The sequence below is a fragment of the Nerophis ophidion genome, linkage group LG12, assembly GCF_033978795.1.
Source record: "Nerophis ophidion isolate RoL-2023_Sa linkage group LG12, RoL_Noph_v1.0, whole genome shotgun sequence".
NCBI lineage: Eukaryota > Metazoa > Chordata > Actinopteri > Syngnathiformes > Syngnathidae > Nerophis > Nerophis ophidion.
The window spans coordinates 30,650,792-30,663,911 of record NC_084622.1 but is presented as its reverse complement, the minus strand read 5'-3'; the positions used below and the strand labels follow the sequence as shown (position 1 = coordinate 30,663,911).

At 43.4% G+C, this 13,120-nt stretch overlaps 1 protein-coding gene across 1 annotated transcript in view; it reads right to left on the bottom strand.

The window, feature by feature from the left end:
- Positions 1-2,437: 2,437 nt before the first annotated feature.
- zfpm1 (zinc finger protein, FOG family member 1) overlaps positions 2,438-13,120 on the bottom strand; it is a 218,776-nt gene continuing 208,093 nt past the window's right edge. The window contains exon 10 of the mRNA XM_061917349.1: positions 2,438-11,268. Within this exon, the coding sequence (XP_061773333.1) occupies positions 8,693-11,268 (2,576 nt within the window). The 3' untranslated portion in view covers positions 2,438-8,692. The remainder of the gene's footprint in view (positions 11,269-13,120) is intronic.

Below are 13,120 nucleotides of genomic sequence, written 5' to 3'. Positions count from 1 at the left end.
TAAAAAAGTCGCTTCTTACCAGAGATCAGCTGAGCTTGCGCCGCCCATAAAGCTGCCGTCGACTTCGCTGAGACATTGGCGTCAAGACACCCGTTGACACACACCTCCGACTATCAGGTACTGTTAAACTCACTAAAACACTAGCAACACAATAGAAAGATAAGGGATTTCCCAGAATTATCCTAGTAAATGTGTCTAGAAACATCTGAATCCGTCCCAATGCAATCAGGTTTTTTTTTTTTACTTTTTTTTTTTTTCTAGTCCGTCGCTATCAATATCCTCAAACACGAATCTTTCATACTCGCTCATACTCGTTTTCTCGGTCCGAATAGCTCTTTTTGTTGGAGGCTCCCATTAAAATCAATGTGAATATGTGAGGAGCCATCAACATGTGACGTCATCGTCTGCGACTTCCGGTAGAGGCAGGGCTTTTCTATTAGCCACTAAAAGTTGCGAACTTTATCGTGGATGTTCTACCAATCAATCAATCAATGTTTACTTATATAGCCCTAAATCACTAGTGTCTCAAAGGGCTGCACAAACCACTACGACATCCTCGGTAGGCCCACATAAGGGCAAGGAAAACTCACACCCAGTGGGACATCGGTGACAATAATGACCCAGTGGGACGTCGGTGACAATGATGACTATGAGAACCTTGGAGAGGAGGAAAGCAATGGATGTCGAGCGGGTCTAACATGATACTGTGAAAGTTCAATCCATAATGAATCCAACACAGTCGCGAGAGTCCAGTCCAAAGCGGATCCAACACAGCAGCGAGAGTCCCGTTCACAGCGGAGCCAGCAAGAAACCATCCCAAGTGGAGGCGAATCAGCAGCGCAGAGATGTCCCCAGCCGATACACAGGCGAGCAGTACATGGCCACCGGATCGGACCGGACTCCCTCCACAAAGGAGAGTGGGACATAGAAGAAAAAGAAAAGAAACGGCAGATCAACTGGTCTAAAAAGGGAGTCTATTTAAAGGCTAGAGTATACAAATGAGTTTTAAGGTGGGACTTAAATGCTTCTACTGAGGTGGCATCTCGAACTGTTACCGGGAGGGCATTCCAGAGTACTGGAGCCCGAAATGAAAAAGCTCTACAGCCCGCAGACTTTTTTTGGGCTTTGGGAATCACTAATAAGCCGGAGTCCTTTGAACGCAGATTTCTTGCCGGGACATATGGTACAATACAATCGGCAAGATAAGATCGAGCTAGACCGTGTAGTATTTTATACGTAAGTAGTAAAACCTTAAAGTCACATCTTAAGTGCACAGGAAGCCAGTGCAGGTGAGCCAGTACAGGCGTAATGTGATCAAACTTTCTTGTTCTTGTCAAAAGTCTAGCAGCCGCATTTTGTACCAACTGTAATCTTTTAATGCTAGACATGGGGAGACCTGAAAATAATACGTTACAGTAGTCGAGACGAGACGTAAAACAAACGCATGGATAATGATCTCAGCGTCTTTAGTGGACAGAATGGAGCGAATTTTAGCGATATTGCGGAGATGAAAGAAGGCCATTTTAGTAACGCTTTTAATGTGTGCCTCAAAGGAGAGAGTTGGGTCGAAGATAATACCCAGATTCTTTACCGTGTCGCCTTGTTTAATTGTTTGGTTGTCAAATGTTAGAGTTGTATTATTAAATAGAGTTCGGTGTCTAGCAGGACCGATAATCAGCATTTCCGTTTTTTTGGCGTTGAGTTGCAAAAAGTTAGCGGACATCCATTGTTTAATTTCATTAAGACTACTAAATCCTTTCAGCAAAAATATGACAAGTAAAAAGTATGACACATAGAATGGACCTGCTACCCCCGTTTGAATAAGAAAATGTAATTTCAGTAGGCCTTTAAGGGTTGGAATTGGGGGTTAAAGCACCAAAAATGATTCCCGGGCGTGTCCACCGCTACTGCTCACTGCTCCACTCACCTCCCAGGAGTTGAACAAGGGGATGGGTCAAATGCAGAGGGCAAATTTCACCACACCTAGTGTGTGTGTGTGTGACAATCATTGGTACTTTAACTTTAACTTAACCATTTAAAACCTTAACCTTTCACTCTGCAAAGATATATTATTTGCAATGACTTCCCACACGGATGTGTTTAGTCACACTGTAAATTTACTGTCCAACTTGATTGGCAATTCACTCTTTTAAAACAAGAAGAAAGCCACTTGGAAATGTGCATTCTACGTCAGCTGTGCAAAGATGATTCAAAAGCATGAAGTCGCCCACCCCGTCAGAGCAGTGATCAGTCACAGGTTCTAAAAGCAAGGCTGATGACTCATTCAAGTACTCTCCACAAGAAAGTCATCTTTTTGAAAGAAAAGTATTGACACTTTTACACGTAATCATCATCAAACTCAAGGTCCGCCACTCAGGCTTCTGATGAAAAGTGCGAGTCGAAGCTGACGACCACAAAAAAAAAAAGAAAAAAACACTTCTCAGAAATGTTGTGTTTTTTTATTTTCCCATGCATAGTTTGGACAGCTTGAAATATATGAAAAACAAATTCAAAAGTTTTGACATCCATTTCAATTTAAACTAATTAGGGAAGTCCTTCGTGAAAATAGTTGTTTTGTTTGTCTGACGGAAGAAAGTGCTGCATAAAATAAATATAGTTACGGGGAAAATTCCCCTAAACCAAAAACATTCAGAAAATGTGATGCAATAAACACAGCGGGGAAAATAGACCAAAAAAAAAAGGGACAACATTCCATCAATCAGAAATTCTGTTCATTTCTTCAATGAATAATGTTGGATGACTTGTTGCAAACCAGGGAGGACTAATAACTAACAACTGGGGAGAACTTTTACAACTGGGTTCCGGTTTTAAGTGTCAGACCAAGACCAGACTTTCCGTCATATCAGGTCAATGAGGATAAAACAGAACTAGTGGGAAATATAAGTGAACGTTTTCAGATGTGTGAAGTTGGGGGACGACGTGGCGGCGGTTGGGAGAGTGGCCAAGCCAGCAAAATGAGGGTTCCTGGTTTGATCCCCGTCTTCTACCAACCTCGTCACGTCCGTTGTGTCCTTGAGCAAGACACGTCACCCTTGCTCCTGATGGGTCGTGGTTAGGCAGCTCCCGACATCAGTGTGTGTGTGAACGGGTGAATGTAGAAATAGTGTCGAAGCGCTTTGCGTGCCTTGAAGGTAGAAAAGCGATATGCAAGTATAATCCATTTAATATTTTTTTTTTCTTTTTGGAAAATGTCATGTTTATAGAAAATGTTTAGGCCTTCTGATGTTAGTCAAAATGTTTTTTTACTCTTAAGGGGTGGATGAAATGCCACACAGACTATTATTAACTTTAATTACAATCTCAACTTGGGCCCAATGAAATGTTAAATATTGTAGACAGCAAATACAATCTGTTAATTCTGACATAATTACAGTGGCATAGGGATGGGCACCTTTCACAATTTTAATAAATGTAAATTTTTTTGATTGAAAAAAAAACAAACGAACAATACTTATAACTGTTTTGTCCATCCATTTTCTATCGTTTATCCTTTTCGGGGTCGCGGGGGGTGCTGGAGCCTATCTCAGCTGCATTGTCCAGTTGTTATATATCGTTTTCTTAAACTTCTGAATGTCATTTGCCAGTATTCTTTTATCTAAATGTGTCCCAGCTGTGCTGCCTGCGAGGAGGCGTGGCCGGCAGACCTGCAGCGAGGCAGGGCACGCCAGGGCCGACTCCGAGATGGCGGCAAGGAGGCGTGGCCGGCACACCTGCAGCAAGGCGAAACGCCCTAGGGCAAGGAGGCGTGGTCGGCGGACCTGCAGATGGATGTCAGGTGCGTGGATCGCCCACCTGGGCGCAATTCTATAATCACCTGGCAGTGTGTAAAAGGGCCGCAGCCGAGAACGGCGGGGCAGAAGGAGTTGGAGAGCCAGCAGTACATGCATCGCAGAAGTGACGGAGAGCGAGACGAAGACGACGACGCGTGAGGCTGAAAAGCGAGACGTAGAGCGAGCAGTGGAGGAGCTGAAAAGCGACCCGACAAGGCGAAGGCTTTATTGAAAGAATAAAACAAAGTCACAAACTGTTCGCCGTCATGTCTATTTTTGGTGGTCCATGGAACCAGGAGGGAGGAAGACCTCCAAACTGGCGTACTGTGATGAGGTGGCAACTTGTCCAGGGTGTACCCCGCCTACCGCCCGAATGCAGCTGAGATAGGCTCCAACACCCCCCGCGACCCCGAAAGGGACAAACGGTAGAAAATGGATGGATGGATATGCTGCCATAACCAGGAATGAGTCTATTCATCACAATGTACAAACCCCGTTTCCATGAGTTGGGAAATTGTGTTAGATGTAAATATAAACGGAATACAATGATTTGCAAATCCTTTTCAACCCATATTCAGTTGAATATGCTACAAAGACAACATATTTGATGTTCAAACTGATAAACTTAGTTTTTTTTGCAAATAATCATTACCTTTAGAATTTGATGCCAGCAACACGTGACAAAGAAGTTGGGAAAGGTGGCAATAAATACTGATAAAGTTGAGGAATGCTCATCAAACACTTATATGGAACATCCCACAGGTGTGCAGGCTAATTGGGAACAGGTGGGTGCCATGATTGGGTATAAAAGCAGCCTCCATGAAATGCTAAGTAATTCCCAAACAAGGATGGGGTGAGGGTCACCACTTTGTAACCAAATTGTCGAACAGTTTTAGAACAACATTTCTCAACGTTGTTCTAAAATCATCAAAAGGTTTAGAGAATCTAGAGAAATCACTGCACGTAAGTGATATTACGGACTTTTGATCCCTCAGGCGGTACTGCATCAAAAACCGACATCAGTGTTTAAAGGATATCACCACATGGGCTCAGGAACACTTCATAAAACCACTGTCAGTAACTACAGTTGGTCGCTACATCTGTAAGTGCAAGTTAAAACTCTGCTATGCAGAGCAAAACCCATTTATCAACAATATCCTGAACCGCCGCCGGCTTGGCTGGGCCCGAGCTTACCTAAGATGGACTGATGCAAAGTGGAAAGGTGTTCTGTGGTCTGATGAGTCCACATTTCAAATTATATTTCGAAACAGAGGACATAGTGTCCTCCAGAACAAAGAAGAAAAAAACCATTCGGATTGTTATAGGCGCTAAGTTCAAAAGCCAGCATGTGTGATGGTATGGGGGTGTATTAGTGCCCAAGGCATGGGTAACTTACACATCTGTGAAGTCACCATTAATGCTGAAAAGTCAATACAGGTTTTGGAGCAACATATGTTGTCATCCAAGCAAGGTTATCATGGACGCCCCTGCTTATTTCAGCAAGACAAGTGTTACAACAGCGTGGCTTCGTAAAAAAAGAGCGCGGGTACTTTCCTGGGCCGCCTGCAGTCCAGACCTGTCTCCCATCGAAAATGTGTGGTGCATTATGAAGCGTAAAATACAACAGGGGAGACCCCGGACTGTTGAACGACTGAAGCTCTACATAAACCAAGAATGGGAAAGAATTCCACTTTCAAAGCTTCAACAATGAGTTTCCTCAGTTCCCAAATGTCTATTGAGTGTTGTTAAAATAAAAGATGATGTAACACAGTGGTGAACATGCCCTTTCCCAACTACTTTGGCACGTGTTGCAGCCATTAAATTCTAAGTTGATTATTATTTGCAAAAAAAAAAAAGAAGTTTATGAGTTGGAACATCAAATATCTTGTCCTTGTAGTGCATTCAACTGAATATGGGTTGAAAAGGGTTTGCAAATCATTGTATTCCGTTTATATTTACATTTAACACAATTTCCCAACTCATACGGAAACAGGGTTCGTATGTGCCAGTCACACACCAGCTGTTTGGTAAAATTTTGATTATCAAATTGGGAGGTGCTAATGCTCATCAGTAGCATGTATATGGCATATCCCATGTAAATTAGCATCAAGCTACCTTGAAAAGTGGAACCTTGACGTTGAGCCCTTTCTATGAAACACGGTTGCCTTGTTGGCACAGAAAAATGCAGCAAGAGTTTAAGCTGCGAGTCTGCAACTGGCCGTGACGTCACGTCACGTTGAACCGAGGTATCAAACATTGGCACTGTTAGATTTTACTTGAAGCGGTAATACAAGCACAGATTTCGCTCCATGTGGAGGAGTTCAAGTACCTCGAAGTCTTGTTCACGAGTGAGGAAAGAGTGGATCGTGAGATCGACAGGCGGATCAGTGTTGCGTCTTCAGTAATGCGGACGCTGTATCGATCTGTTGTGGTGAAGAAGGAGCTGAGCCGGAAGGCGAAGCTCTCAATTTACCGGTCGGTCCACATTCCCATCCTCACCTATGGTCATGAGCTTTGGGTTATGACTGAAAGGAAAAGATCACGGGTACTAGCAGCCGGTATCCGTTGGGTGGCGGGGCTCTCCCTTCGAGATAGTGTGAGAAGCTCTGCTATCCGTGAGGAACTCAAAGAAAAGCTGTGCTCCTCCATATTGAGAGGAGCCAGATGAGGTGGTTTAGGCATCTGGCCAGGATGCCACCCAAATGCCTCCCTGGGGCACGTCCGACCAGTAGGAGGCCACGGGGAAGACCCAGGTCACATTGGGAAGACTATGTGGCTGGGGAGATGGAGGTCTGGGCTTCCCTGCTTAGGCTGCTGCCCCTGCGATCCGACCTCAGATAAGCGGAAGAAGATGGATGGATGGATGGATGGGTAGTACAAAGAGAATTAGGTCAGTACTTATGTAAGTATTGGATTCAGTACCCATCCCTAAATTGGTAACTTTGTTTTTGTGCACCACTACCAGTTTTCAACAAAGATTTTCCCCAGTTTTTGCACACCGTCTTGTTTAGCATATGGCAAAACAGGGTCTAAGAAACTAGTCAGTTTGCCCGCGTACTATTCTGCCGGCTCGAGAGCCAAGTGCGGTCTTATTTTTTTATCATGTTCTGTTTGTGTTGTGTTGTTTGCTCGGTCCTCGTATTATCTTTTAACCTGCCTAATGTACAGCACTTTGGCTGATTTGATTTGATTTATTAGTAATACTAGTGTGTCCAAATGTGTTCATACCATGATTGTTATGACCAAACGTGTCATAACTCCTCACACAGAAGTCATTCTACCCCAGCTCTGTGACACAATCACTGGTTGACTCTGTAGTTACTTACACCACAAGTCTGTGCTTTTATTGATTAATAATGTCAAATGAGACCAATTTGTTTACAACAATAGCCTTCAAAAAAGGTAAAAGGGATGTCAATTGTTGACTTATCACTTTCATTAGGCATGAATTATTTTTATACATGGTTAACTATAACTGTTTTGTGTATACATTTTTGAGTGTCTGGAACAAATGAATTGGATTTAGATTTATTTTTAATGGGAGAAATTGTGTTCCGTTTTCATACAATTTGGGATCTGTCTTACCTTCGGGAATGAATGACCAAACACAAACCAAGGAACCACTGTGTGTTTGTTCTGAAGTGCGTGAGATGGGTCATGCCCTATTCTTTGCCGGATGCAAATGCAAGCAAGAGACAGGAAAATATTTGACAAAGTATATTCAACTTTGAAGGCATGGGTGGATTTTCTTCATATTCCATTAAAAGACAAATAAAATGATGCAGGTACATAAAGCCAGATTTCCGGATGAGACTATTATAGCCTATTGGAAGGAGACTTCATTATAAGAACCGCACTCCGACGTCTTGTGATGGTTCTATTGGTGCTGCTGGTGAATCACCGTCAAATAAAGAGTACATAAAGACAACAAATGAAGGCTTCCATGACAATGAAATCCGACGTAGTCCCAGGGAGAAGATATTAGATATCTACACTAGAAATACTTCATCACACCGAGAGCCACACAGTTCCTTCTAACAGCATGAGAATAAGTAAATAACAAATAAAAATACTCTTCCACAATATGTAGGTAGTTTTTTGTTGACATGAAATCAGTGAGGACTACAAGATAAATATTTCACATTTGTCTCTCCCTTGCATTTAAGAGAAAATAAAAACATGTGTATATGAAAAAAAATGTCTATTGTGAAATATCCTTCAGTAAGTAGTAACATTCCATACCACATATTTTTTCTTTTCAACTAAAAATTGCTTCCGCTTTTTTAAAATTAGCGTAAAAGAGCCAGTGTTGAAACCAAATGAATAATATAACTTTTCTTTAGACATCATAGACTATACACAGATAATAAAAACATTAAACGTGATCAAGTCTTTCCATACAAGGGATATTATTTCGCTGTTTAGTTCTGGACCTGTACGATCACTTCAGTCAATTGTCAAAATAGAACTGGAGTTTTTCCGACAAGAAGAGACAGACTAAGCGTTTTCACAGAGAACTTTTTAACGTCCCACAATGCGGAATATTGAGAAATGGGGAAATGTTAGATTGGTGGCAAGAAATTGACCTAGGGGACGAGGGCACACTTTAGTGCGCAGGTAGACACATAGGTAGGCTCCATTTCACCTCATAGTGTACTTGCAGACTCACAGGTGAGGAAAAATAATCATTAGTAACACCACTGGCAAAGTCTGCTCAGGAGCAAAGGAACATCAAGTCCTGCTGAGGAGTAACAGCCATTCTTTCAGATAATGGTCATGCCAGCTAAGTGCAACTTTGGCACCAGTCTGGGAGGACTGTCCGCAGAAAAGGGGAATGGGGGCTTTCTTGGAGAGAATTGAGGAGTAGCGTCTACTCACTCAGGAAGGAAGAAATACTCATCTCACTTGACGTGTTCAGCACTGTGGGAGGAACAGTAGTACTTTTTATGAGCTATGAATGTGGAGAGGCTGCTGAACTTAATGTTGCACAGCCGGCAGTAGCGGGAGTTACCGTTCTGGACCGGGGAGATGACCGGGCTTTTAGGACCGGGGATGGCAGCAGTTTGGGATGCAGGGAGGGAATGGGAGGCAACAGTTGGCGAAGCCTTGTCTGAAATTAGGGATGTACCAACTGTATCTCTTCGGAGGTCAGGCACAGGTGACAAAGTCAGAGGGGGAGCCACTGAAGGGGATATGGGTAAAGGTAAACCGGCTGATGGGGATTCACTTCCACCGGAGGGGCTTCCATTTGCCAGAGGAGAGGAGGGAGAAGTGGTTTCCCTACTTGCCTTCCCATTAGTAGTATCTCTGTGAATGTGAGAGCCTGATCTCGGATTATTGGAGGTGGTGGCTGTGACTCCATCTTTGGGACTAAGGCTGGAACTGGGACTAACTAGTCTGCCTTGAAGGGGTTGAGCCTCTTGGAGGGACTTCTTTGATACAACCAGACCATGCATAGTCTTGAAATGCTCAATTAGCTCACATGTGATGGTCCTGCTAGGACAATATGGACAGACCATCTGAGAAGAAGCCGTGCTACCACTTTTAGCGCCTGCTCCCGGTGTCGCTGCAAGCGTGCTTGCTGTATTAGGCGGAGACGTGGCATCCGAGGCAGGTAAGGCTGAGATGTGGGGACTAGGCGAGGAACCTTGAGCTTGTCTAATCCACTCTGCAGGGAGCGCCTTAGCTTCTATTGGATGCAGAAGATCTTGGCGTTCCTGGTGAGACTTTCTTTTGGGAGAGGTAGAGGCCGATCTTTTGAGTCTGTGGAGCTGCTCTAAGGTGTGCTTTTGGAGGCTGGTGGCAGGGCAATAGTAGGTTTTATGTGCCAAGTAATTTTCAATGCTGTTGAAGCTGATACTACAGGCGGTGCACTTGTGGTAATCAGTGAGCGGCAACACGGGAAGAATACTGCTAGTACCGTCCCGTGGAAGTTCTACCAGGCGAGGCCTTTTGCTCAAATCAATCGGACCATCTCCTTCAGGGCTGGAGTTTTCTTCTCCATTGGGAGAAACTTCTTGTTTCACCGCCAGGCCAAGAACTGATGGAGATGGAGCGGAGGCAGCTGCAGCAACAGTAGCAGCGGCAGCGGCTAAGGCTTCAGTTCTTGCCATGTGAATCTCATACATCTTCTTCCTCTTGCGTGTGCGGAATGGCTGGGGTTGGAAGGCTGCTGTGGTGTTTGCCTTGGCCATGTGTGTGGATCGCTGGTTGGATGGATCGTGGCGTGAAGCGCAATAGAAACGTTTGTGAACAGTGTAGTTTTCATGGCGACTAAAGCGGATGTTGCAGGCCTCACAAAAGGTTCGGTTGGGATCATCTTCCAGGTCTTCAACAGACCCACTGACAGGACTCTGGCTATCCTCACTTGTTCTTCCTCCTCCACTGCCTATACCCTCCCCTTCAGAAGAGGACGACATTCCTTCCTTGCCCGATGGCGTTTCGGTCTTCACTTCCAAAACTCTCCTCATTTCTGTTGCTCCGCTTTCTGCCGCCGGGTCAGTGTCAAAAGGTGAGGCCGAAGCTGCTCTGCTCACTGCTCCATCACAAGGAGATGCTGATGAATCTTGTGCCTTTCTAGAAGGCAGCGTGGCTGGGGGAGTATCCCTTGCTGATCCTGGATCTGAAGCTGAGGTGGTTCCTTCTCCGTGGTGTCGACTGGAGCAGTAAAGCCTCTTGTGTGCATAGAAATTGTTTATGTTGTTGAATGTAATGTCACACTCAAAGCAGGTGGCTCCTTTTTGAGGCGGAGTTGCTGTGGCTGTTGGAACGGTTGGCGCAGAGGGGAAGAAGGCGGTTGGGGTGTTTTGAGGAACTGTCTGTCCCTGCTTCAGTCGACTGTGAACCATCTCAGACATTTTAGCCAAAATCTCTGAGGCCTGGGGCAAAATGGCTGTTTCGGGGTTAAACATGTACTGAGGCAAAAACATTGATCCACTTGGGAAAACTGAGCCAGCACCGCCAATATGAGTTGGGCTACAACCGGGAGTAGGACTCGTTGGTTCTGCTTTTACTACTGTGGTAGCCGGGCTCTTTGGAGAATTTGATGTTTGACAAATTAGGTTTGTAGTTTGACTCTCATTTGTCGTCCCCTCTGATTTCTGGCCTGCTTTCTCGCTACGCTCTTTAACATCCATCTGCTCTTCTGTCTCAGATTCTGATTGAGGCTCTACCTTGATCTTAAGGTTGTTGTTGGTTTGAACATCAGAGAGACTGCAGCCTCGTGGTGTGGCAGAGCCCCCATTAGCACCAGGACTGGATGAATCTGGCTTAGGGACACAGCCTAAAGGCTCTCCCTCAGGTGTCGATGATTGAAGCTGGTCAACTTGGGTACTTTGACGAGGGGTGGGGCTCCTTTCAGTCGGGACTCGCACTTCTAGGTGGGTTTGTACATGCTGCTGCAGCTGGGAAGGGGATTCAGAGTTGTGGCCACAGACTTGACACTTTAGCACAACGCCAGAGTCTCCTGGGCTGAGAACTGCAAAAGAAAAAACAATTAATGTCAGTCTATTGTCTGTGAGTAGACTTACTAAAGTGTAAGTCCATGTATGAAGTTTGCACATTAAAAGACAGGTGCCACCTTTTAAAGACACACACAATCTCACAAAATACCACTCATTGGCAAACACCAGATATGTGAAGGTTTTTCAAAAAAGCAACGCATGTATAACTTGAATAATTACACATATCAAGAAGTAATTACATTACTATTTAAAAACAAGACAAACATCTTATTTAATTAAATTTTTCCTAGAAAATGGATGAAAGGCAAAACTGACCCAGCGGGTCAGTTTTTTCAATCCCATGATCGCCATTTTGCCTAATGTTCCTGGCATAACCCTAACTGGAGATCGAACCTGTGTGCCTTTTCTGGCACAAAAGGCACACGTGTGTACCATTACACCACCAACAGAGTAGGTTATTTCCTGTTATTCTTTCATTGGTTACAGAGAAGGAACGTGATGGGAACAATTTTGTTGTAAAAATGTTCAATAAAATGTATTCAGTAATTCCATTCTATTTAAGTTTGCTAACTATTTTGGATTTTCACGGAGACAAAGTGTGTCCCAATTAGATTAAATACAGTACAATTGAATTTTTCAAGTGATGTTTGGCAACCTCAGTCATAATACAAATTAAATCCTTGGATAAATGTCCACCATTTGAACCGATTCGGTCCAAATTCCCCCACTGCAAAAAGTCAGTGTTCAAAAACAAGAAAGAAAAAATACAAAAATGAGGGGTATTTTATTTGAACTAAGCAGAATTATCTGCCAATAGAACGGGAAAATTGGGCTTGTCAAGACTTTCCAAAACAAGTAAAATTAGCTAACCTCAATTAACCAAAAAAAGCTTAAAATAAGTATATTCTCACTAATAACACATGCACTTTTCTTGGTAGAAAAAAAAAAACCTTTTGGCTCAATATGTTGAAAAATATTGTTAAATGAAGTAAATGCTAGTGCCATTATCTTGACATAATGATATATGCTCGGCATCATGATTTTTTTTTTCATGCTTGAAATAAGAAATGATTACTTTAAAAAAGTTGTTTTATACTTGTGAGTGTTGATGACACAGCTTTGCAACACTTAATTTTCTAGTTTCAAGCATGTTTTACTCAATATAGGTCATCACATCTCAGCAACAAGCTGTAATATTTAGGACCAAAAGACTTAAAACAAGTAAAACCCTCAAAATAAAATCTTATGTATGGCCCCGCAAGTCCCGGGATGCCCAAAATGTCCATAACACAACCAGCAAAGTCCAATAGGAAGTGGGGGACAAAAGTGAGAAAAGTCGGCAAAAGTCCCCAAAAATTTTCTAAATACCTACCCAGGTTCGAGTCCCAAAACGTCCAAAACGCGCCCAGCAAAGTCCCACGGGAAGGCAGGGAGAAAAGTGAAAACATTTTTGAGGCTTTTGCCCAATTTTCCAACTATTATCCCCCCTCCCTGTGGGACTCTGCTGGGTGTGTTTAGGACATTTTGGCCATCCCGGGATTTGTGGGACTGGAATTTTGCCGTCTTTTCTCACTTTTCTCCCCCACTTGCCGTGGGACTTTGCTGGGTGAGTTTTGGACATTTGGACGAAAATTGTTTCAAGCACGTTTTACTCAATATAGGTTATAACATCTCAGGCAACAAGCTGTAATATCTTACTGAGATCATTTAGGACCAAAACACCTAAAACAAGTAAAACATAAACATAAAATATGCTTAATGAGAAGAATGATCTTATCAGACGGAAAATAAGCAAATATCACTCTTATTTGAGATATTTTATCTTACTTAGATTTCACTTTTTGCAGTGCAGTTCCAGGTAACCAA